This window comes from Salvelinus alpinus, chromosome 5, assembly GCF_045679555.1.
Source record: "Salvelinus alpinus chromosome 5, SLU_Salpinus.1, whole genome shotgun sequence".
Taxonomy (NCBI): Eukaryota; Metazoa; Chordata; class Actinopteri; order Salmoniformes; family Salmonidae; genus Salvelinus; species Salvelinus alpinus.
In genome coordinates, this window is record NC_092090.1 from 39,744,121 (window position 1) to 39,770,277 (window position 26,157).

General features: G+C 43.7%; 2 protein-coding genes across 2 annotated transcripts in view; both read left to right on the forward strand.

Annotated features, from left to right (window-relative positions):
• The first annotated feature begins 1,937 nt into the window (after positions 1-1,937).
• LOC139576149 (cytochrome b-245 light chain-like) lies at positions 1,938-5,531 on the forward strand. The gene is made up of 6 exons (XM_071401882.1): positions 1,938-2,179; positions 2,596-2,665; positions 2,922-2,996; positions 3,703-3,786; positions 4,010-4,091; positions 4,486-5,531. The coding sequence occupies exons 1-6, from the start codon at positions 2,122-2,124 to the stop codon at positions 4,681-4,683; spliced, it is 567 nt and encodes a 188-aa protein (XP_071257983.1). The 5' UTR covers positions 1,938-2,121; the 3' UTR covers positions 4,684-5,531.
• A 1,090-nt stretch (positions 5,532-6,621) lies between these two features.
• Positions 6,622-26,157, forward strand: part of LOC139576175 (ribosome quality control complex subunit TCF25-like) — a 38,246-nt gene continuing 18,710 nt past the window's right edge. The window contains exons 1-13 of the mRNA XM_071401930.1: positions 6,622-7,003; positions 7,418-7,567; positions 7,730-7,798; positions 7,985-8,106; positions 8,249-8,314; positions 8,400-8,482; positions 15,263-15,393; positions 17,845-17,944; positions 19,408-19,501; positions 19,645-19,737; positions 22,727-22,832; positions 22,953-23,112; positions 23,266-23,353. Coding sequence (XP_071258031.1) covers positions 6,788-7,003; positions 7,418-7,567; positions 7,730-7,798; positions 7,985-8,106; positions 8,249-8,314; positions 8,400-8,482; positions 15,263-15,393; positions 17,845-17,944; positions 19,408-19,501; positions 19,645-19,737; positions 22,727-22,832; positions 22,953-23,112; positions 23,266-23,353 — 1,478 coding nt within the window. The 5' untranslated portion in view covers positions 6,622-6,787. The remainder of the gene's footprint in view (positions 7,004-7,417; positions 7,568-7,729; positions 7,799-7,984; positions 8,107-8,248; positions 8,315-8,399; positions 8,483-15,262; positions 15,394-17,844; positions 17,945-19,407; positions 19,502-19,644; positions 19,738-22,726; positions 22,833-22,952; positions 23,113-23,265; positions 23,354-26,157) is intronic.

The window sequence follows — 26,157 nt, forward strand, 5'->3', positions numbered from 1 at the left end:
ATTCTGCTACTAATGCACAAACAAGTCAAATAAAAAGTAAATATGTTTTTGTTTGGTTATCTTTTGGAAATTGTAGAAATAAAACATGTCATCAGAAGTGTCCACTTAATTTGAGGGCTGAGGGGATAGGGTGTGTCTTTTAAGTGTTTGGACCGCAATTACTTGTCTCTCTGCCCTAACAATGGAGTCGTTGTCCACAAAACGGCACAGATTAATAAGCATAGCTGGTTGTCTAGCTTCTGCCTATCCTCTTTTTGGATTGGTGGATACATCTCATAATGTTTTACCATTTTTGAATATTCGTTGAGTGTTGTTGACGTCAACCGCCTTTATTCAATGGAAAGAGAGATGCTGCTAGCCTCATGCATAGCCATCTCGAAAAAATTTAAATAATAATATTTATTTCACCTTTATTGAACCAGGTACTCTAGTTGAGAACAAGTTCTCATTTACAACTGCGACCTGGCCAAGATAAAGCAAAGCAGTGCGACACAAACAACAACACAGAGTTACACATGGAATAAACAAACATACAGTCAATAACACAATAGAAAAAAAAGTCTATATACAGTGTGTGCAAATGAGGTAAGATAAGGGAGATACGGCAATAAATAGGCCATAGAGGCAAAATAATTACAATTTAGCGATTAAACACTGGAGTGATAGATGTGCAGAAGATGATTGTGCAAGTATAGATACTGGGGTGCAAAGGAACAAAAAAATGTATAACAGTATGGGGATGAGGTACATGGATGGGCTATTTACAGATTGGCTATGTACAGGTGCAGTGATCTGTGAGCTGCTCTGACAGCTGGTGCTTAAAGTTAGTGAGGGAGATATGTCTCCAGCTTCTGTGATTTTTACAATTCGTTCCAGTCATTGGCAGCAGAAAGCTGGAAGGAAAGGCGGCCAAAGGAGGAATTGGCTTTGGGGGTGACCAGTGAAATATACCTGCTGGAGTGTGTGCTACGGGTGGGTGCTGCTATGGTGACCAGTGAGCTGAGATAAGGCGGGGCTTTACCTAGCAAAGACTTATAGATGACCTGGAGCCAGTGGGTTTGGCGACGAATATGAAGCGAGGGCCAGCCAACGAGAGCATACAGGTCGCAGTGTCGGGTAGTATATGGGGCTTTGGTGACAAAACTGATGGCACTGTGATAGACTGCATCCAATTTGCTGAGTAGAGTGTTGGAGGCTAATTTGTAAATTACATCGCCGAAGTCAAGGATCGGTAGGATAGTCAGTTTTATGAGGGTATGTTGCAGCATGAGTGAAGGATGCTTTGTTGCGAAACAGGAAGCCGATTCTAGATTTAATTTTGGATTGGAGATGCTTAATGCGAGTCTGGAAGGAGAGTTTACAGTCTAACCAGACACCTAGGTATTTGTAGATGTCCACATATTCTAAGTCAGAACTGTCCAGAGTAGTGATGCTTGCATTTAGTTTTACTTGCATTTAAGAGCAGTTGGAGGCCATGGAAGGATAGTTGTATGGCGTTGAAGCTTGTCTGGGGGTTAGTTAACACAGTGTCCAAAGAAGGGCCAGAAGTATACAGAATTGTATCTTCTGCGTAGAGGTGGATCAGAGAATCACCAGCAGCAAGAGCGACATCATTGATGTATACAGAGAAAAGATCTCTGATATAAAGTGTTTTTTCTCAAAATTACCGGGATGTCACGTGTCCTACTAATATCAGTACACTCGTAACAATTTAAGCATTACGAAACTTCTATTCGATCAAATAAACCTCACGTAGCAAATAAGCCATTACATTTTTTGTTGACCAAGTTCGACACGCTTATTGGCCTCCATACAACAACTTGGTGAGCGATAGAAACAAAACAACGTCACCTGCTTGTATAATACAGATTTTTGGCCGAGTTGGTGCTCTCGCTTCGCCTCTTCCTCTCTGCTTAAGGTTTACTCCTCCCAGGTCACATCCCCAACCCTTTTGCCTATCGCTCAGAAGTTACGAGACCGAGGCCGGACAAGGCGGCTGCTACCACCCACCTTTCTTCCTCCAAAATTTATACATTTTCACTTTCCATAATAATCGAACGTGACAACCGCGATCAGTTGGATAACTGTGGAGGGGGTTCTGTTGGTCCGAACGGAGACAGAATGGGGAAAATAGAATGGGCTATGTGGGCCAATGAACAGTCTCTGGCGGCGGGGCTCAGTGAGTAGAGAACTTTTGACAAGTTTAGACATCTGAGTTTGGTATTTGTATAATGGTGTCAACTGTTAAAACACTGTATAATCTCATTGAGTGTGATTTATTACTGTATAAGAATGTGTTTTTTCCAGTAGGGTACGCCTAACAAACATTGGTCATTAAAACCGACCAAAATCAAAATGTATAAAATGTTCCAGACAAAAATATTATAAATCATGAAATTATATTGGTAGAAAAAAAATATCTGTATAAAACACTAAATCAAATCAAATTGGGAAAAAAGTGTACAAGTGATTTGGTTCTTGGCACATTTCGATTTGAAAGTTACAGTATATAAAAAAAAAAGTGTCTTCATCTGTGACTTGCAGAAACTGTTTTGATAAACAAATAAAAATCTTCTTCCTACTTCCTCATTTCAGTTCTCCTTACTGGTGGCATAGTGGGGGTGGCAGGCCAGTTCAGGGACTGGGAGTTTGCTGCTTATGCTATGTATCCTTTCACTGGGGCAGAGCTGTCTCTCACAGTATAATTCCATGCACAAAATTGTATCTATTGTCGTGATTAAATGCTGATTTACTATTGACACGTCACAAGGAAATGTTTGTAGATGCATTATAGACATCTACACCATAATGTATCTTATTTGTGCATTTATGTCCAGATGAGACCCAAATGTATATTTGCATTGTATAGTGAGGTCCAAGTGTACCTGTTGTTGTTGAGTAACCTTGACTGGTGTGCCCAGAGCTGCAGGGGTGTTTGTCTGTCTACTAGAGTACCCAAGGGGCAAGAGAAACAAGGGCACCAGCGTAGAAAGGACGTGAGTACCCACATATGTAACAGTATTGCTTCCGTCCTTCTCCTCACCTCTACCTGGGCTCGAACCAGGGACCCTCTGCACACAGGCAACAGGCACCCTCGAAGCATCGTTACACATCGCTCCACAAAAGCCGCGGCCCTTGCAGAGCAAGTGGAACAACTACTTCAAGGCCTCAGAGCGAGTGATGTCACCGATTGAAACTCTATTAGCGCGCACCCCGCTAACTAGCTAGCCATTTCACATCGGTTACACTCACCCCCCTTTTGACCTCCCCCTTTTCCGCAGCAACCAGTGATCCGGGTCACGGCACCAATGTAACAGTATTGCTTCCGTCCCTCTCCTCGCCCCTACCTGGGCTCGAACCAGGGACCCTCTGCACACATAGACAACAGCCACCCTCGAAGCATCATTACCCATCGCTCCACAAAAGCTGCGGCCCTTGCAGAGCAAGGGGAACAACTACTTCAAGGTCTCAGAGGGAGTGACATCACCGGTTGAAACGCTATTAGCACGCACCCCGCTAACTAGCTAGTCATTTCACATCGGTTACACATACACCATACCAAGGTAACATTTCTGTAAAGTCACTCTAACAGTGATGCAACAGATATGATTCCCCCAGTTGAAAGCAAGTCATAAGAAAGTCTTTATCGCTGAAAGTTTGAAAGTTCACGATAAATAACTCTTAATATTGTGATTCTTCCAGGGGTCAGTACTGCTTCACTGTCTGTGTGAAGTCATTCGGCCCACTGACCAGGAACTACTATGTCAGAGCATTTCTACATGCAGCGTGAGTACATTGTGTGTCAGTCTAGTCAGATCTCTGGGCTGAGACAACATTCTTTCCCTTCACTGTCTCCTTCCAGCTGTAGCAGAGACAGGTTGTGTCATTGTGCACAGTCATTCTCGACACCATCTTCATTGTTTAAATATCACATTGCATGTTATCAGTGCCTTGCCTTTGTAACATTATTTTTCTGTGTGTGTGTGTGTGTGTGTGTGTGTGTTCATAGGATCTGCGTTCCTGGTGGTTTCCTCCTTGCAACTGTTCTTGGCTGTGTCTGCCTCGGCATAGCTAGCCTCATCTACCTTGCGGTTAGTATTTCAAGTATTTGACCCAAGTTAGGTGGTCAGACAACAACAAGGTAGTGTTGTTGTCTGACCGCCATATAAAGGCAGTGTGATAAATCTAATTGATGCAATATCAGCTGATGCTATCAGTTGATGCAACACTCAGGTTTCCTGTATGAACCTACTGCGCTTGATTTACAAGGAAGTGTTTGTTTTCCCTCTGGTATTTTTATTGAGACATTATTAGCTAGTTAAGAAACCTAGGCTGTCAGGGGAGTGACTTGGCTGTTATCACCTATTGTTGTTGGGAATTCACTGCATGCATGTTTCTAGAGAGCAGCACCAGAGCAACCCATTTATCTATGTTATTGAGGGAGCCTGAATGATCTTTTGTCTTTTGTGTCTGTATGTCTTCCAGGCGGCCATCCGAGGGGAGCAGTGGGAGCCCATCCTGCCCAGGAAGGAGAGTGCCCGTAAGCCGGTGGGAGAGAGCATCAAGCTCCCTCCCCAGAACCCTCCACCACGCCCACCCGCAGAGATGCGCAGGAAACGGGCAGAGGACCTGGAGGCGGCTGCCTATGTCAACCCCATCGCTGTCACTGCCAATGATGACTAGATCCCCTTACTCTCCTTACTTTAGGCCTGCTGGGCTAAGCTCACTCAGGTTAGCTTATTGTTCCACTGAGCCCCAACTAAAACAGATCTACAGTGGAGCCCCACCCAGGCCATGCTCAATCCCAGCTGCCGTTGGCTGAGGACCGAATCCTAAATTGAGATGGATAAGCTTGCATAACTTAGGTTTTGTGTAAATTGGGAATTGGCGTCAATGGGAATTTTTTTATGGACTGGTATCAAGTTAGGAATCAGGCCTCGGAGAGTAGAGGGTTGTGGAGAGGACACACTGCTGCTGATGTTTGATGATGTATAAGGGATTGTATTGAACTAAGATGTTGCTGTGCCTTAGTTCCTGCAAAAGGTTTGTGTCCTATATCTCTGAACCGCCTGCCACAACTCTTTCAGTTATAATTTTGGTCCCCAAAAGGCTTTGGAATGTAAATGGAAAAGTTTGTATTCTTGTTGTGACAGTAAGTTATTTTGAGAGGAATTGGACAAATAGATGTGGATGAGAATCAACCACATTTACTGGCACAGACATAATGAAATTATTTTAAAAGAGAATGAAGAGCTATTTCTACATTTTGTATCCTCAAAATATACTGTATTCTTCTACACTGGAATGTTAATTGTTTATAAGCAAGCACTGTTTTGCTTTATCTCTTTCTCTTTTTGGCCTGTTTACTATGTCATTGGCCAACTACCTGTATGTTGGATAGTTGTGTATTCACCTCTCTACAAAACAATGTATGTCTATGTTTTATGCTTGTTATGCTTTTGATACAATCTGAAAATAAACATAGTTATTCTAGTTATTAAAATGTGTATGTTTACCATATAACTACAATTCATGTTTGTGTCTGTTTCATCATTGATGGACTGTGGGTTTGGAATGACAATTACGTGTCATGTCTCAAGTTTTACATTTCCTCTTTTCTAATAGTTCCTTCCTTCTCACAGTGCAACACACAAAGACGCTCACACACTTTATTACGACACACTAGAAGTTTGTGCACTATTCAGATCATACACAGTCACAGAGATGTCATACATTAGTTATAACAGATGATACAGATTATGTTTATATACCCTAATGACATTTCCAGAGGTTGTGACATACACATACATTTCTTTTCTCCATATGAAGCAACTTCTTCATTCCTATGTTCACAGTTGACCTTTACCTCAAGAATGAGGAATATATTGTGTGTTTCCTTGAGTGCTCTGGGGTTGGCAACCATTACATCATAACAGCAGCAGGAACAGGTGAAGCTTCCTCTTTGGTTTATCTGTGTTATACTCAGTCTAATTTATTATTTAAATTGCCATTTCTTGACACCATGACACACTGCACCTGACACCATGACACACTTGCACATTAATCTTCTGCACATCTACCATTCCAGTGTTTAATTGCTATATTGTAATTACTTCGCCACCATGGCTTATTTATTCCCTTAACTCCCTTATCTTACCTCATTTGCACTCACTCTATATAGACATTTTGTTTTCTTTTCTTCTACTGTATTATTGACTGTATGTTTTGTTTATTCCATGTGTAACTCTGTGTTGTTGTATGTGTCGAATTGCTATGCTTCATCTTGGCCAGGTCGCAGATGCAAATGAGAACTTGTTCTCAACTAGCCTACCTGGTTAAATAAAGGTGAAATAAAAATAATAAAATAAAAGCTATTGATAGACCAAGGGCAACCCTTGTTTACAAAAAAAATATGCATTGGTCATAGGCTTTGAAACCATTAACTGACTTTACACCAACAGCCTTGGCAGTGGTTGCCGCTCCTCCAGCATGCAAATAATAGTTTAAATGTTGAACGTCGTTATTTCACTTTTGTGTTAACTAATTTCAGGCATTTTCAGAGCCTTTGTCCTTACGCACTACTGCTGCCTAGTGGTACAAAGGTAAACGACAGCGAACTGTGATTATCAAAACGAAAATAGTTGGCATGCACCAAGATTGTCTACATGGAGCACCCGTAGAATAAACTCTTTGGCATGCGTATTTTGCTCATGTTGTTTATGGTTGAAGCTGGGTCAAATCCCAGCTGAACCATAACCCATCTTCGTGACAACTCTGTCCCGGGAAGATGTCGAGTCGTGCTCTGAGGAGGTTGAAGGGGAAACAGCGGGGGCAGGAGGCCCTGGACCTCGGGGATCTTGTCCCAGGTGAAGGGCCAGAGGAGCAGGCTGCGGATGTTGAGGAAGAAGAAGAGGAACCGGATGAAGCTGTTCTCCAGACTGTTAAGAGCAGCATCAGAAAAGCTAAGAAGAATAAGAAAAACTTGAGCAACATTTACGAACTGGTGGAGTGTTTCTCTTTTTCTAACACACATTGCAAAATGTTTACGAAATGTCTCGCTAACTGCCACGTAGCTCCACCCCCTAGGCTACATAACTGTGTGACATAGCTAGCTAGTTTGTTATGCTAGTCAATGAAAAAAGCAGCAGGACACATTGACATATGCAGACTGTCAACAAATCAAACCAGCATTATACTGACTAACCGGTTTTGCCTGGCCAGACAGGAGTCATACAGTACACCCCCTTGCCTTGACCATATGAATGTCACGATGATAGGTTGGAATCCCAATGGCAAGAAATCAAGGCAGAGACTGACCAGAGATGAATTAAAACTGTGCAATGTAGAGATTTAATCTCTGATATACAACCTTAACCTGAGCCTTTCCGTCCTTCTTGCTGGAACCACGTCGCTGCAGATATGTGACGCAGAGAATGAAGCAGAGAAAGCCACGACTGATGAAGACACAGTGAAGCCAGAAGAACAGAATGGTGATGAAAGCAAGGAGAAGAGTGACAGCGGGGAAACAGAGAAGAGAGATGCACAGCCTGAGACAGGTGCTGCGAAGGTGAGGAGAGAGACGGACGCCCCTGATGCACTGTAGCCTCTACAGTATCATGGGGTATTGTGAGCCCCATTCCTCCTCAGTCTTGTTGTTATTATGGATGATTGATCTAGTCTAAATGTTTTGAAGAGTTGTCTAATAGTTTTTATTTTCTTATGATGTCAGTCCGGAGATAAAGCGAGCAAGAAAAAGAAGAAGAAGAAGAAGAAAAAGAACAGTACAGGAGATAAACAGGTATACAGTCCATTTTGACAAATCACTTACACATATGTCCCCCAATGTGAGGGCACTGTTGTGCACATTGCCATATTAACCACTTGCTTTAGCAGCATTTAATTATGTATTGAGGCTATGGGGGTGCTGCCCTGATGCCGTCTCACTCGGTCACATAGGCTGCTCTGTCTTATGTGTGGTTGTCAGGAGGGAGCTGGGGAAGACATTGACGCGTTGCTGGAGACCATAGAGCAGTCTAATGGACTGACCCTGCAGAGTGAGGGCTGTGGAGCCTCAGACAACAGGCCTGTACTCTATGTGGAACACAGGTGAGTAGGTTAACAGCACAGCAGCCAATCAGACATCAGGTCTCTTAGCGGAGTAACGTCATACAATCATAATATACTTAATTTATGGCAGTCATTTATCAGTGATACATTTTATTGGGACATACCCTATTTTGTTTGTTAGGAACCTGAATCCTGAGACGGAGTTGAAGAGATACTTTGGAGCTCGAGCAGTTCTTGGAGATCAAAGGTAAGATCTTCACAGAACTCCTTATCAGTGGGACTACTACTATTAAAGGTTACAGTGTAAGGCCATCTCTTCATTCTTTCCTCAGACCTCGTCAGAGACAGAGACAGTTCCATCGCAGCACCTGGATGACCATCCCTAAAGACACCTGGCCACGCTTCAGTCGCCCAGGTCAGACCTACACTCAACCTCTCACACTCGGCATCGCTCAGAACGCTGAAAGCCTTGTGAATACATACTATTTATGCAACATTTAACATAAATGTTTTTGTGGATTAAAATGTAATTAAGTATCTCCCATGACAAAGTCACAAAACAAAAGATAATGCCCTCATACTAGAGCTGTCCCCAACCCCAAAAATGATCGGTCAACCAAGAGTCGTCTGTTCTTTCGAGCAATCGATTGGTCTAAATTTTTAAACGTGCATTTTTCCATATATTTTGGGCTCCCGAGTGGCACAGCAGTCTAAGGCACTGCATCTCAGTGCTAGAGGCGTCACTACAGACACCCTGGTTCGAGTCAAGGCTGTATCACAACCGGCCGTGATTGGGAGTCCCATAGGGCGGCGCACAATTGGCCCACGTCGTCCGGGTTTGGCTGGTGTAGGCCGTCATTTTAAATAAGAATTTGTTCTTAATTGGCTTGCCTAGTTAAATAAAGGTTACATTTAAAAAATATATAATAATAATTATATATATATATATATATACAGTGGGGAGAACAAGTATTTGATACACTGACGATTTTGCAGGTTTTCCTACTTACAAAGCATGTAGAGGTCTGTAATTTTTCTCATAGGTACACTTCAACTGTGAGAGACGGAATCTAAAACAAAAATCCAGAAAATCACATTGTATGATTTTTAAGTAATTCATTTGCATTTTATTGCATGACATAAGTATTTGATCACCTACCAACCAGTAAGAATTCCGGCTCTCACAGACCTGCTAGTTTTTCTTTAAGAAGCCCTCCTGTTCTCCACTCATTACCTGTATTAACTGCACCTGTTTGAACTCGTTACCTGTATAAAAGACACCTGTCCACACACTCAATCAAACAGACTCCAACCTCTCCACAATGGCCAAGACCAGAGAGCAGTGTAAGGACATCAGGGCTAAAATTGTAGACCTGCACAAGGCTGGGATGGGCTACAGGACAATAGGCAAGCAGCTTGGTGAGAAGGCAACAACTGTTGGCGCAATTATTCGAAAATGGAAGAAGTTCAAGATGACGGTCAATCACCCTCGGTCTGGGGCTCCATGCAAGATCTCACCTCGTGGGGCATCAATGATCATGAGGAAGGTGAGGGATCAGCCCAGAACTACACGGCAGGACCTGGTCAATGACCTGAAGAGAGCTGGGACCACAGTCTCAAAGAAAACCATTAGTAACACACTACGCCGTCATGGATTAAAATCCTGCAGCACACGCAAGGGCCACCTGCTCAAGCCAGCGCATGTCCAGGCCCGTCTGAAGTTTGCCAATGACCATCTGGATGATCCAGAGGAGGAATGGGAGAAGGTCATGTGGTCTGATGAGACAAAAATAGAGCTTTTTGGTCTAAACTCCACTCGCCGTGTTTGGAGGAAGAAGAAGGATGAGTACAACCCCAAGAACACCATCCCAACCGTGAAGCATGGAGGTGGAAACATCATTCTTTGGGGATGCTTTTCTGCAAAGGGGACAGAACGACTGCACCGTATTGAGGGGAGGATGGATGGGGCCATGTATCACGAGATCTTGGCCAACAACCTCCTTCCCTCAGTAAGAGCATTGAAGATGGGTCGTGGCTGGGTCTTCCAGCATGACAACGACCCGAAACACACAGCCAGGGCAACTAAGGAGTGGCTCCGTAAGAAGCATCTCAAGGTCCTGGAGTGGCCTAGCCAGTCTCCAGACCTGAACCCAATAAAAAATCTTTGGAGGGAGCTGAAAGTCCGTATTGCCCAGCGACAGCCCCGAAACCTGAAGGATCCGGAGAAGGTCTGTATGGAGGAGTGGGCCAAAATCCCTGCTGCAGTGTGTGCAAACCTGGTCAAGAACTACAGGAAACGTATGATCTCTGTAATTGCAAACAAAGGTTTCTGTACCAAATATTAAGTTCTGCTTTTCTGATGTATCAAATACTTATTTCATGCAATAAAATGCAAATGAATTACTTAAAAATCATACAATGTGATTTTCTGGATTTTTGTTTTAGATTCCGTCTCTCACAGTTGAAATGTACCTATCATAAAAATTACAGACCTCTACATGCTGTGTAAGTAGGAACACCTGCAAAATCGTCAGTGTATCAAATACTTGTTCTCCCCACTGTATATATATAGAGAGAGAGACACGTGCTATGTGTTTTAATCAAATCAACTATATGCACTGAGCTTGTCTGATGCTTTAAGCGAACTGTTTGATTAAATATTTAAGACACACAGACACACATCAACAGTGTGTATAGCACTGTCCGCGTTGCTGAAGCCATTTCTGACTGAAAAGTTATGTTACCGAAATCCCTAATTTGTTTAGGAAAAACATTCCCTATTCCCTCAACCCTTGCTCTCTCTACGTGACACATGTATGCTTCGCATGCACGTGACCAATGGGGCCTGACATATAGCATATCATAATCACATCAATAAATTAGTTATAACAATCTCTGAACACCGTAAGACAAACACCGTATCACAAACACTCTTAACAGGCAACAGAAGCAGGAACTGCCTTATTTCTGTAGATATATATGGATGATTTATAAAGCCAGGCACGTTTAACAGTTAGGCTATTGATTATATACCTAACTAAGTTGAGGTTTCCTCTCTTCTCACTTAGGGCTGTTTTCTCATCTCCTAACTCTGCTGCTGCCTCTGTTGCATTGTTATCAACACCAATATGCAGGTTAACTTTGCTATTAGCAACATGGTCTAGGAAAAGGCGCCAATTCAACAGCGCACTGATGTTTCAGAACCGCAGACAGCGACCACTGTCCAACGCAGGAGAAAGCACATTTGTTATAAAATAATATGATTTTATTTTTGTTGCACCATTGTTCTAACGTAGTATAAGCATATACAATTCCAGTATCACGTCTTAGACTGATGAGCTGTTCCATCCCCACGGCCTCCACAATGGATCAGTCCACTCAGACAGGCGCAAATCAGACAGGTGTCTTGTACAGCATGATTGTTATTTTTTTAAATGATTTTGCTTCTGCTCAACTAAAGAAATCTTGGTCGACCAAACAATCGACCAGTCGACTAACTGAGGTTAGCCCTACCTCATACAGTAAAATACTGTAAGTATGATGGCATAAATTAAGTTCATGTAAACAATCGAGAGGCATGACAGGATCCCCGTTAGCTGCTGCCAAGGCAGCCGCTATTCTTCCTGGGGTCCAAACAGGAACAGAAAAATAAGCTTGGGCGATACCCCGGTATGCAGTATAAATGGTTTATTTCTAAATATTTCAAAATAAGTATGATTTTCAATACCGTTCAGAAATGAATAATTAAAAAAATGTAAAAATACTTTTTTGGGTTAAGGGCACCCCTGCCTCGTGAGGTTGCGTACTACTTCACTGCTTCACACCCTTATGTGCATTTCGGGTAATACCGTATACGGTAAAAAATGGTATATGGTAAAAAAAACGGTATGACGGTAAGAAAATCTGGATACTGCCCAACCCTACAAAACAACACATCAAAACAATAGTCTACATCATAAATAAATCATTACATTACAACAAACATTGTGTGCTATACAAATTCACACTGCTCCACCATTACAAATGTACAGTCTAAAATGTACAATCATACAATATTACAATGTGTGTGTCTCTTCGCAGTCCCTGTTGTGAGGTGTTGTTTTATGTTTTTTAAATCTGATTTTATTGCTAGTTTGGGTTACCTGATGTGGGAGAGAGTTCCATCTAGTCTTGGCTCTATAAAGTACTGTGCGTTTCCCAACCTCTGTGCTGGCCTTAAGGCAGGCCTCTACAACCCTGTTCCTGGAGAGCTACCATCCTGCAGGTTTTCACTCCAACCCTAATCTAGCACACCTGATTCTAATAATTAGCTGGTTGGTAAACTGAACCATCTTATTTACAACTGGGGTTGGAGCGAAAACCTACAGGAGGGTAGCTCTCCAGGAACAGGGTTGGAGACCCCTGCCTTAGGGACTGTGAAGAGACCCCTGGTGCCATGTCTTGTAGGGTATGGGTGTCTGAGCTGTGTGTTAGCTGTTTGAACAGATTGTTTGGTGCTTTCAACACGTCAATACCTCTCAGAAAGACATGTAGTGATGCAGTCAGTCTCTCCTCTACTGTAGCTCCAGTTCTCTGAAATACATTTTGATATGCCAGTTTCTATTTATTAGGATTTAATCAATTATGCTTATTTTAATCCCCATCTCCTTGTGCTGGTGCCTCTGTGTTGAGCAACAAGACGACATTACCACATTCGGAATTGTCATCTGTGGGACTCAGTTTGGGTAGCATATAACCAATCAAGAGTAGCAGCAGAAGAAAGTACATGTTAACAGCAGTGGTCAGCCTGAAGCCTTGTTTGACAGAGACAGCTTTTCTGGGTAGGATCACACTAAAGGCTGTGTTCTTAAACGTTGCCCTATGACGTCTTGTTAAAAAACAGTCCAATCACCACATATCATTAATCAAGTGCTGCTTAGCCCTCGACCTCAAAGACTCTATTGATGTTTGGGAAAGAGTCCATTTATGTTTGGGTCCATACTGCCCCTTGGTGTTGTGGGATACTGGGCTGTTTAACCCAGAGCTGAAGTTGGAGAAGAATCAGGGTCTCTGTTATGTTAGTGTTAGCTACTCCTCAGGGTGTTAAAGCTCCCCCAAACTCAAGGCTTATGCAATCACCTGACTGGAGATTTGGTCTGGGAAATAAAATTTCCCTTCCAAAATATAGATGGGTGATTTTATCTTTTACCTCTCACTTTTTGAGTGGTCTCAATGCCTTGGCTTGAATGTGGTACACCAGGACTGCTGTGTCACCGGGAAATGCTTCCCTCTCCTTAGCCCAAAATGTGTTCATTCAAATTCTAGGGTGCTATACTGTACATGGGCATGGAATGAATGGGACAGATTGCAATTTTTATTCCACTTAAATATCTACAGTGCATTCGGAAAGTATTCAGACACCTTGACTTTTTCCACATGTTGTTACGTTACAGCCTTATTCTAAAATTGATTAAATATTTTTTTTCTCATCAATCTACACACAATACCTCATAATGACAAAGCAAAAATAGATTTATAGAAATGTATTCAAAATAAAAAACAGATATACCTTATTTACATAAGTATTCAGACCCTTTGCTATGAGACCGAAATTGAGATCAGGTGCATCCTGTTTCCATTGATCATCCTTGAGATGTTTCTACAACTTGATTGGATTCCACCTGTGGTAAATTCAATTGATTGGACATGATTTGGAAAGGCACACACCTGTCTATATAAGGTTCCACAGTTGACAGTGCATGTCAGTGCAAAAACCAAGCTATGAGGTCAAAGGAATTGTCCGTAGATCTCAGAGACAGGATTGTGTCGAGGCACAGATCTGGGGAAGGGTACAAAAACATTTCAACAATCAGGCCTTTATGGTAGAGTGGCCAAATGGAAGCCACTCCTCAATAAAAGGCACATGACAGCCCATTTGGAGTTTGCCAAAAGGCACCTAAAGACTCTCAGACCATGAGAAACAAGATTCTCAGGTCTGATGAAACCAAGATTGGCCTGAATGCCAAGTGTCATGTCTGGAGGATACCTGGCACCATCCCTACCGTGAAGCATGCTGGTGGCAGCATCATGATGTGGGGATGTTTTTCAGTGGCAGGGACTGGAAGGCTAGTCACGGTCAAGGGAAAGATGAACGGAGCAAAGTACAGTGATCCTTGATGAAACCTGCTCCAGAGCGCTCAGGACCTCAGACTGGGGCGAAGGTTCAGCTTCCAACAGGAAAACGACCCTAAGCACACAGACACAGATCTGCAGAGAAGAATGGGAGAAACTCCCCAAATACAGGTGCACCCTAGAAGACTCAAGGCTGTAATAACTGCCAAATGTGCTTCAACAAAGTACTGAAGAAAGGGTCTGAATACTTGTGTAAATGTGATATTTCAAATTTCTAAAAACCTGTTTTTGCTTTGTCATTATGAGGTATTGTGTGTAGATTGATGAGGGGGAAAACTATTTATTCCATTTTAGAATAAGGCTGTAACGTAACAAAATATGGAAAAAGTCAAGGGGTCTGAATACTTTCCGAATGCACTGTATAGCTATATATCGAATTGTCTTATCATTATCTTTATTCCACATACACATCTATATCAAATTGATGCAATTTCAACATACTGCAACTGTACACACATTTAACCAATAATGTCTATAAATCCTGGATGACTGATGGGGCGCTGTATTGAAGCCACCGCGCAGCCATCTTGGTACTCCTCCTCAATTGTAAAAAAAGAAGAAAAAAAGAAGAGATTTTGGAAGCTATAGAAATGCATTTATTAATGCTCGTTTTGTTGATGTTGATTGAGAGGTTATTTTCCTGGCACCACACTCCCAGAGCCCTCACCTCCTCCCTGTAGACTGTCTCGTCATTGTTGGTAATCAAGCCTATTACTGTTGTGTCGTCTGCAAACTTGATGATTGAGTTGGAGGCGTGCGTGGCCACGCATTCATGGGTGAACAGGGAGTACAGGAAGGGGCTGAGCACGCACCCTTGTGGGGCCCAAGTGTTGAGGATTAGCGAAGTGGAGGTGTTGTTTCCTACCTTCACCACCTGGGGGCGGCCTGTCAGGAAGTCCAGGACCCAGTTGCAGAAACTTAGCCTCTGAATGGGCAATACATAGCATCAGCAATCCAGGGTTTATATACGTCATTGCATGTAACTCACATAGAATAATACTGTCCGTAATATTTCCTCCCTCAGGTATCTCAATGACCCTACTGGAGTCCAGGGATGGTCTACAGTACTTCACCTTCGAGCACAGCCGGGACTACCAGCAGATTCAGTTCAAATTCCTGGACTCAGTGGAGTCAATGGATCCCAACAACATTGTGGTAAGGCTACACCCGCGGTCTCAGGGAGATTGATCAGCAAAGCCGTGATACATGTCTCAAATATCTAGGACAACTGATATGCATGAATTTAGATTCTAGATAAATCCCGACTAAGATTCTAGGTCACGGCATGAGAAACTAGAGGTGAATTCATTTGAAATTTCAGGTTGAAGACATACTTTTTCTTGCTACTGTATGTGAACCCTTTGGAATTACCTGGATTTCTGCATAAATTGGTCATCAAGTTTGAACGGATCTTCATCTAAGTCACAACAATAGACAAACATAGTGTGCTTAAACTTATAACACACAAATTATTGTATTTTTGTTGTCTATATTGAATACATCATTTAAACATTCACAGTGTAGGTTGGGAAAAGTATGTGAACCTCCTAGGCTAATGACTTTTCCAAAAGCTAATTGGAGTCAGGAGTCAGCTAACCTGGAGTCCAATCAATGAGACGAGATTAGAGATGTTGGTTAGAGCTGCCTTGCCCTATAAAAAACACTCACAACATTTGAGTTTGCTATTCACGAGAAGCATTGCCTGATGTGAACCATGCCTCGAACAAAGAGATCTCAGAAGACCTAAGATAAAGAATTGTTGACTTGCATAAAGCTGGAAAGGGTTACAAAAGTATTTCTGAAAGCCTTGATGTTCATCAGTCCACGGTAAGACAAAGTGTCTATAAATGGATAGAGTTCAGCACTGTTGCTACGCTCCCTAGGAGTGGCCGTCCTGCAAAGAGGACTGCAAAAGCACAGTGCAGAATGCTCAATGAGGTTAAGAGGAATCCTACAGTATCAGCTAAAGACTTACAGAAATCTCTGGAACATGCTAACATCTCTGTTGACAAGTCTACGATACGTTAAACACTAAACAAGAATGGTGTTCATGGGAGGGCACCACGGAAGAAGCCACTGCTGTCCAAAAAAAACATTGCTGCACGTCTGAAGTTTGCAAAAGTGCACCCGGATGTTCCACAGCGCTACTGGCAAAATATTCTGTGGGCAGATGAAACTACAGTTGAGTTGTTTGGAAGGAACACAACACTATGTCTGGAGAAGAAAAGGCACAACACACCAACATCAAAGCCTCATCCTAACTGTAAAGTATGGTGGAGTGAGCATCATGGTTTGGGGCTGCTTTGTTGCTTCAGGGCCTGGACAGCTTGCTATCATCGACGGAAAAATGAATTCCCAAGTTTATCAAGTTGTTTTGCAGGAGAATGTTAGTCTATCTGTCCGCCAATTGAAGCTCAACAGAAGTTGGGTGATGCAACAGGACAACGACCCAAAACACAGAAGTAAATCAACAACAGAATGGCTTCAACAGAAGAAAATACGCCTTCTGGAGTGGCCCAGTCAGAGTCCTGACCTCAACCCGATTGAGATGCTGTGGCATGACCTCGAGAGCAGTTCACACCACACATCCTAAGAATATTGCCGAACCTAAATAGTTTTGTAAAGAGGAATGGTCCAAAATTCCTGCTGACCGTTGTGTAGGTCTGATCCGCAACTACAGAAAACGTTTGGTTGAGGTTATTGCTGCCAAAGGAGGGTCAACCAGTTATTAAATCCAAGGGTTCACATTCTTTTCCATCCTGCACTGTGAATGTTTACACAGTGTATTCAATAAAGACATGAAAACGTACAATTGTTTGTGTGTTATTAGTTTAAGCAGACTGTGTTTGTCTATTGTTGTGACCTAGATGATCAGGTCACAACAATTTATGGGTTCACATACTTTGTCTTGCCACTGTACATGGTTTCTAATGTTTAGACAAACAGTGATCCTGTCCCCCCCACAACTCCCCCACCCGTCTCCCTGTCTTCCCCACCCTGTCCCCCCTGCCCACCTCAATCTCCTCAACCTCCCCCGTCTCCCCCACCCTGCCCCTGTCCACCCTACCCTCTCCCTCTCTCCCCCACCCTCTACTTTTCTCCCTCACCCTGTCCACCCCAACCTCCCCGTTTCCCCCACCCTATTCCTGTTTCCCCCACCCTCTTCCTGTTTCCTCCCCCTGTCCCCCCACCCTCTTCCTATTTCCCCCACCCTCTTCCTGTTTCCCCCACTCTCTTCCTGTTTCCCCCACTGTCTCCTTGTCCCCCCGCCCTCTTCCTATTTCTCCCACCCTCTTCCTGTCCCCACCCTCTTCCTGTTTCCCCCACCCTCTTCCTGTTTCCCCCACTCTCTCTCTGTCCCCCCCATCCTCCCCCATCTCCCTCACCCTGCCCCTGTCTCCCTCACCCTGCCCCTGTCTCCCCCACTCTCTCTCCCTGTCTCCCTCCCACCCTGCCCCTGTCCACCCCAACCTCCCCTTGTCTCCCTTACCCTCTCCTTGTCTCCCTTACCCTCTCCTTGTCTCCCCAACCTCTCCCTGTCTCCCCCACCCTTTACCTGTCCACTCAACGCTCCCCTTGTCCTCCCCCATCCTACGCTCTCCCCAGGCCCTGCTACAGATGAACCCCTACCACATTGACTCCCTGCTGCAGCTCTCTGATGTCTGCCGCATACAGGAGGACCAGGAAATGGCCAGGGACCTAATCGGTGAGTGTCAGGGACCTGATTGGTGAGTGGGACGCCTGTCTTTGCTCTGGTTGGCAAGGAGGGTCATACTCAAAGCTCTTATTGGTGAGTTGAGGATCCTCTCTGCTGTATCCTCTTGCTCAAGGTTTGTAAATGTGTCATGAGACCCCTTTGGTATGTTTCCTTGGACTCTTATACAATTTAATCTAGGTCCCAAATAAATAGTTGGAATAAGTTTATGCAACATTATTCTTGATAAACATCGGTGTACTCTGGGCAGTACATGTTTAATAGGTTAGTAGATACACAATACCTATACCACACACTGCTCTAGTATATCATATATTACCTGATGCCAGGGTTTCTTCAACTATGGTTTGGAAACCGACGTAGGCCCTGAGCATGTGAGTGGTGGGTCGCGAGTTAGGAGTAAACATTTATAAACACACACTATTTCTTCTTAATTTGGGTGGTTTGAGGACAGTAAATTTCTCATTTGGGTCTCGAGCTGAAAAAGCTTAAGAACCTCTGCCTTATGCAATTGATCTAGATAAGGTTTAATAGTTAAATTGAGTCAGCTGTATCCACAGCATGTTTATTCTCTGAAAGACTCTAAATTGGAAAAAAAAGAACAACAAGGGGCCAGCATGCAAAGTAGCGTATTTCAGATTCCTCAGGTAATGCATTTAGGCAGGAAATGTTACCATACTGTTACTCCAAGCCTGTTGCTACTAGCCTGCTATCATCATCTATAAATGAGTTGATAAATACAGTTAAGGTTTGAGCAGAGCACACTTTGGTCAGGGCTAAATCACATCAATACAGACGGCAATCAAAAGCAGCTTCCATTTACAGTGACTTCTCTCTGACCTCCAAGGTGAAAGTACATTTTCAACCACACTTAACTGAATTGAACCCATCTCAAATATTTATTGGTTATCTAGCCACATGTTTATACTGTACGCAATACATTCAAACAACCCACTGATTGTTCAGATATAGTCACTGAAAGTGCATGTCAAGATTCTTGATGTGTGGGTGTAGCCCCTCTCATCCTGTCAGCTGCTCCTGATCATGCTAATGAGGTCCTACTCAAATCAACTCATTACAGCAATTCTGGATTTTTTTTATACAGTTGTATAATCTTATTTTGCAGGGGCTTAGTACATTGGGATCCTACCAGTGTTTTGACCAATGAGAAATGCTGCTACCTCTAGGTAGCTAGTCTTGTTGATGTAGTTGTTGACACCGGAACTTGCAAGGGAGAAGGTGAGTGGTTTCACTTAAAGCTGTTTTCATGCCTTCCAGCAGAGGGAGACATTTATGTTTTTACAAAAGACAAACACAGACAGGTGGAAGGTATGGGTATGGTGATCTACCAATTGAGAATCACTGAGACTGTTTAGCAGCCAGGTAGTGCTGGCTAAAGTTATATATTTTCACTTGTCTTTGATTAAAGACTGTGTGGTGTGTGTGTGTTTCAGAGCGTGCCCTGTACAGCTTTGAGTGTGCATTCCACCCTGTGTGCAGCCTGACGTCAGGAACCAGCAGACTGGACTACCTGCGACCAGAAAACAGGTTAGATAATAAATCTCTGCTATACAGGTCAATCCACAAACACTGTTATGAAGGGCCTTTCTCTTAAATTTCCAGTTAATATTTTAATTTTACAAGGTTTAATATAAGTATCTCATTTGTCTGTATATTTATCCTCTCTGCAGGGCATTCTACTTGGCTGTTTATAAGCACATGATGTTCCTGGAGAGGAGGGGATGCCCCCGGACAGCCCTGGAGTACTGCAGACTCATCCTGAGGTGTGTGTGTGTGTGTGTGTGTGTGTGTGTGTGTGTGTGTGTGTGTGTGTGTGTGTGTGTGTGTGTGTGTGTGTGTGTGTGTGTGTGTGTGTGTGTGTGTGTGTGTGTGCAGTGTGCACCCTAGGTGTCAGGGGTGGAGGGAAGGTGAGAATCGCATAATGGAAGAAGTACAGCGACGGACAACGTGTGCTATTTATTCGGACAAAAAAAGCCAATTGAAAGACAAACAGTGCAGATAAAGACAAAATGTGTGCATTTAAAAGATTAGGGTCTAATACATTTTTACCAATTCACTGATTTCCTTATATGAACTGTAACTCAGTAAAATCTTTGAAATTGTTGCATGTTGCAACAGGTGTATAAAACCGAGCACACCGCCATGCAAACTCCATAGACCAACATTGGCAGTAGAATGGCCTTACTGAAAGAGCTCAGTGACTTTCAACATGGCACCGTCATAGGATGCCACCTTTCCAACAAGTCAGTTCATAAAATGTCTGCCCTGCTAGAGCTGTCCCGGTCAACTGTAATTACTGTTATTGTGAAGTGGAAACGTCTAGGAGCAGCAACGGCTCAGCCTCAAAGTAGTAGGCCACACAAGCTCACAGAACAGGTCCGCTAAGTGCTGAAGCAGAGCAGCCGCACACAAGCCTAAGATCTGATCTCACTAATGCTCTTGTGGCTGAATGGAAGCAAGTCCCTGCAGCAATGTTACAACATCTAGTGGAAAGCCTTCCCGGAAGAGTGGAGGCTGTTGAAGCAGTAAAGGGGGGGACCAACTCCATGCTAATGCCCATGATTTTGGAATGAGATGTTTGAGATACTTTTGGTCATGTAGTGGATATAAAAAACAGATTGTTCAAACAATTTAAATAAAATATATTAATGATGTGATATTTGTAATTTATTAAATGGCACAAAGGCTGCGCTTTGCTAATCTGTGCCCGATCCCAATTGTTATCTAAAATGTCCTCTTATAAAGATTCCTTCTCATATATTATCATAATAAAGGTCTTACCACACTTCATATCAACTAAACAAACATAAATCCAAGTCAGATTTCTATATATTACCCAGGAATGACTCCTCTAAATGGATCCATTACTGGTCATAAAAACCTGGCTAAGCGGTATGACAGTACAACACCCATGGGACAGTCCACACACTATGGAAGGGCTATTGCTACACATTCATCTGCCTCGACCCTGTGTTTTAGGCCTTTAGCCTTTATCTTATCTAGGATGTGGTGGTCATGGTGTATTAAACATTATGAACACCTGCTCTCTCCATGACATAGACTGACCAGGTGAATCCAGGTGAAAGCTATGATCCCTTATTGATGTAATTTATTGAAGGGGAGTAGACAGGTTAAAGAAGGATTTTTAAGCCTTGAGACAATTGAGACATGGAGTGTGTATCTGTGCCATTTAGAGGATGAATGAACAAGACAAAATATTTAAGTACCTTTGAATGGGGTATGGTCGTAGGTGCCTGGGTTTTTCACGCTCAACAGTTTCCTGGGTTTATCAAGAATGGTCCACCACCCAAAGGACATCCAGCCAACTTGACACAACGGTGGGAAGCATTGGAGTCAACATGGGCCAGCATCCCTGTGGAACACTTTCAACACCTTGTGGAGTCCATACCCAGACAAATTGAGGCTCTTCAGAGGGCAAAAGCGGGTGCAACTCAATATTAGGAAGGTGTTCCTAATGTTTTGTACACTCAGTGTTTATCTATGATTTCCGTCAAACACTGGCTTCCTCCCCTCACGGTGGTGTGTGTCTGCTCTGTATAAGCATCCATGGTGGAACACATTGTGACAGCTGTCCCTCTCAGGCCTGCTGTGTTATGATCAGGAGGACCTTATCTCTGCTTCAGTAGATGACTGATAGGAATACCAGATGAACAGCCCTGCCGCCCGCAGCAGCTCTGTCATATACCACATATAGGGCCCTGCTTTTTGTTGCGGAAATGGAGGCACTGTGCTTTTACCGGTATTTCCAGCATTATCCAATAGTGTTGATGGAGGTAGAAAATCCTAGGAAATGTTATTTAATTGACACAAGCTGTCTCCAATCAATATCTGACCGTGACTCGAACCCAGGTCCAGCGACTGCCAAGCCCTTAACCTGTTACTCCAAGAGGTCCGAACCTCTTGACGAGCTCGCTAGGTGTTGGGTTATGGTTGCTTCACTACCCCCTTCCTTCGGGAGAGTGTGTCCCCAAGCTATGCCTAGTCCCTCACGAGTACACGCCGCTCGGATGGCCTAATGTGCACCAATCCCACTTCTGACACCAATGTAACAAAATTGGAGGGTAGCCCAGACCGGGACTCAAACGCGGATCCACAAACCCAGATCCAGTGACTGTCAAGCCAACAGGTAATGACTTTATAGTCGCTGGATCCGGGTTTGAATCTGTTGGGGCTACCCCCCGAATTACATACAATGTATTTCCATGGTTGGTTTCATTGAATCTCCCCTTTAACTGACCCCAATTTACAGCTACATCTTCCAAGTCTGTTGGAGAGGATCAGCTTGAGCAAAATAAGGTGTAGAATCACTGATCTACAAATAGTATTCCATGCCAAGTTATAGTAAATAATAATATCACACGCACAACCAGACATTGATTGATTGGAGACAGTGTCAATTAAATAACATTTCCTAGGATTTTCTACCTGCAGCAATACGAGTGGATAAAGCTTGAAATACCAGTAAAAGCACAGTGCCTCCATTTCCATGATGTATAGTGTCACTGTATTTAGGATCCCCAGGATATTGAGTGTTTCCAGCAATGGCACAGATTCTGGTCACGGGTTGTCATGGGTCCACTTTTAATAAAGAAACCATTTATTTTATTTATGTAATGTTTATTTATATAATAGTTATGTGGTCTTAGTTATGTAGACGAAACTGAATGAAGTATTCATTGAAGAAGAGGAGCTGTTGTGTGTTTTATTCCGTCATCTCCTTTTTCTCCCAAGTCTGGACCCCGACAGCGATCCCCTCTGTATGCTACTGCTCATTGACTTCCTCTCCCTGCGCTCACGAGAGTACAACTTCCTCCTCCGGCTATACCAGGATTGGGAGGTGAGACGAGTGTGTGTGCAAGATTTTCCCTGTGTGTGTGACCTCATACCAGTGTGTCTGATTTCTGTGTGTGGTGTGTGTATTGTCTGATTCCTGTGTGTGTGTGTGTGTGTTTCCCAGGTGCACAGAAACCTGTCCCAGTTGCCAAACTTTGCCTTCTCTGTGGCTCTGAGCCACTTCCACCTGAGTCAGGAGGATCAGACTGAGTCAGAGCAGAGGGAAAGGCTCAAAGACAAGGCTGACCTGCTGCTGCAGAACGCTCTCATCATGTTCCCTGGAGGTTAAAGTCACACACACACATACACACATGCACAGGCCTGAGAGGGACAGCCGTCAGAATGTGTTCCACCATGGATGCTTATATAAAACACACACACACACACACACAGAAAGAGACCTATGCCTGATATCTGTTTGTTTGTGTATTCCCCAGTGTTGATGCCTCTGTTGGACCTGTGCACAGTGCAGCCAGATGCTGCTGTATCGTCACATGACTTCTTTGGACCCAGAAGCCAGTTGGGGTAAAACATCTGCTTCAACCGAGGCATCATGTCTCCGTGTCTTTCATGTCTTTCCTATATCAATGCGCCGAATACAACAGGTGTAGACCTTACAATGAAATGCTTACTTACTTACCAACAGTGCAATTTTTAAGTAAAAAATAGGTATTAGGTGAGCAATAGATACGTTTTTTAAAATTTTTAACAACAGTAAAAAGACAGTGAAAAATAACAGTAGCGAGGCTATATACAGTAGCGAGGCTATATACAGGCACCGGTTAGTCTGGCTAATTGAGGTAGTATGTAGGTATGGTTAAAGTGACTATGCATATACAGTGGGGAGTATTTGATACACTGCCGATTTTGCAGGTTTTCCTACTTACAAAGCATGTAGAGGTCTGTAATTTTTATCAAAAGTACACTTCAACTTCAAAAATCCAGAAAACCACATTGTATGATTTTTAAGTAATTAATTTGCATTTTATTGCATGACATAAGTATTTGATACATCAGAAAAGCAGAACTTAATATTTGGTACAGAAACCTTTGTTTGCAATTACAGAGATCATTTGTTTCCTGTAGTTCTTGACCAGGTTTGCACACACTGCAGCAGGGATTTTGTCCCACTCCTCCATGTACTCACCTTCTCCAGATCCTTCAGGTTTCGGGGCTGTCGCTGGGCAATACGGACTTTCAGCTCCCTCCAAAGATTTTCTATTGGGTTCAGGTCTGGAGACTGGCTAGGCCGCTCCAGGACCTTGAGATGCTTCTTACGGAGCCACTCCTTAGTTGCCCTGGCTGTGTGTTTCGGGTCGTTGTCATGCTGGAAGACCCAGCCACGATCCATCTTCAATGCTCTTACTGAGGGAAGGAGGTTGTTGGCCAAGATCTCGCGATACATGGCCCCATCCATCCTCCCCTCAATACGGTGCAGTCGTCCTGTCCCCTTTGCAGAAAAGCATCCCCAAAGAATTATGTTTCCACCTCCATGCTTCACGGTTGGGATGGTGTTCTTGGGGTTGTACTCATCCTTCTTCCTCCAAACACGGCGAGTGGAGTTTAGACCAAAAAGCTATATTTTTGTCTCATCAGACCACATGACCTTCTCCCATTCCTCCTCTGGATCATCCAGATGGTCATTGGCAAACTTCAGACGAGCCTGGACATGCGCTGGCTTGAGCAGGGGGACCTTGCTTGCACTGCAGGATTTTAATCCATGACGGCGTAGTGTTTTACTAATGGTTTTCTTTGAGACTGTGGTCCCAGCTCTCTTCAGGTCATTGACCAGGTCCTGCCGTGTAGTTCTGGGCTGATCCCTCACCTTCCTCATGATCATTGATGCCCCACGAGCTGAGATCTTGCATGGAGCCCCAGACCGAGGGTGATTGACCGTCATCTTGAACTTCTTCCATTTTCTAATAATTGCGCCAACAGTTGTTGCCTTCTCACCAAGCTGCTTGCCTATTGTCCTGTAGCCCATCCCAGCCTTGTGCAGGTCTACAATTTTATCCCTGATGTCCTTACACAGCTCTCTGGTCTTGGCCATTGTGGAGAGGTTGGAGTCTGTTTGATTGAGTGTGTGGACAGGTGTCTTTTATACAGGTAACGAGTTCAAACAGGTGCAGTTAATACAGGTAATGAGTGGAGAACAGGAGGGCTTCTTAAAGAAAAACTAACAGGTCTGTGAGAGCTGGAATTCTTACTGGTTGGTAGGTGATCAAATACTTATGTCATGCAATAAAATGCAAATGAATTACTTAAAAATCATACAATGTGATTTTCTGGATTCCGTATCTCACAGTTGAAGTGTACCTATGATAAAATTACAGACCTCTACATGCTTTGTAAGTAGGAAAACCTGCAAAATCGGCAGTGTATCAAATACTATGTTAAACAGAGAGTAGCAGTAGCGTAAAAGAGGGGTTAGTGGGTGGCGGGACACAATGCAGATAGTCTAGGTAGCCAATGTGCGGGGGCACCGGTTAGTCGGGCTAATTGAGGTAGTATGTACATGTAGGTATGGTTAAAGTGACTATGCATATATGATAAACAGAGAGTAGCAGCAGCGTAAAAGAGGGGTTGGGGGGACACAATGCAAATAGTCCGGGTAGCCATTTGATTACCTGTTCAGGAGTCTTATGGCTTGGGGGTAAAAGCTGTTTAGAAGCCTTTTGGTCCTAGACTTGGCGCTCCAGTACCACCTGCCATGCGGTAGTAGAGAGAACAGACTATGACTGGGGTGGGTGGGGTCTTTGACAATTTTTAGGGCCTTCCTCTGATACCGCTTGGTGTAGAGGTCCTGGATGGCAGGAAGCTTGGCCCCAGTGATGTACTGGGCCGTACGCACTACCCTCTGTAGTGCCTTGCGGTCAGAGGCCGAGCAGTTGCCATACCAGGCAGTGATGCAACCAGTCAGGATGCTCTCGATGTTGCAGCTGTAGAACCTTTTGACGATCTGAGGACCCATGCCAAATCTTTTTAGTTTCCTGAGGAGGAATAGGCTTTGTCATGCCCTCCTCACGACTGTCTTGGTGTGTTTGGACCATTCTAGTTTGTTGGTGATGTGGACACCAAGGAACTTGAACTCTCAACCTGCTCCACTACAGCCCCGTCGATGAGAATGGGGGCATGCTCGGTCCTCCTTTTCCTGTAGTCCACAATCATCTCCTTAGTCTTAGTTACGTTGAGGGATAGGTTGTTATTCTGGCACCACCCGGCCAGGTCTCTGACCTCCTACCGATCGACTGTCTCGTCATTGTCGGTGATCAGGCCTACCACTGTTGTGTCGTCTGAAAACTTAATGATGGTGTTGGAGTCGTGCCTGG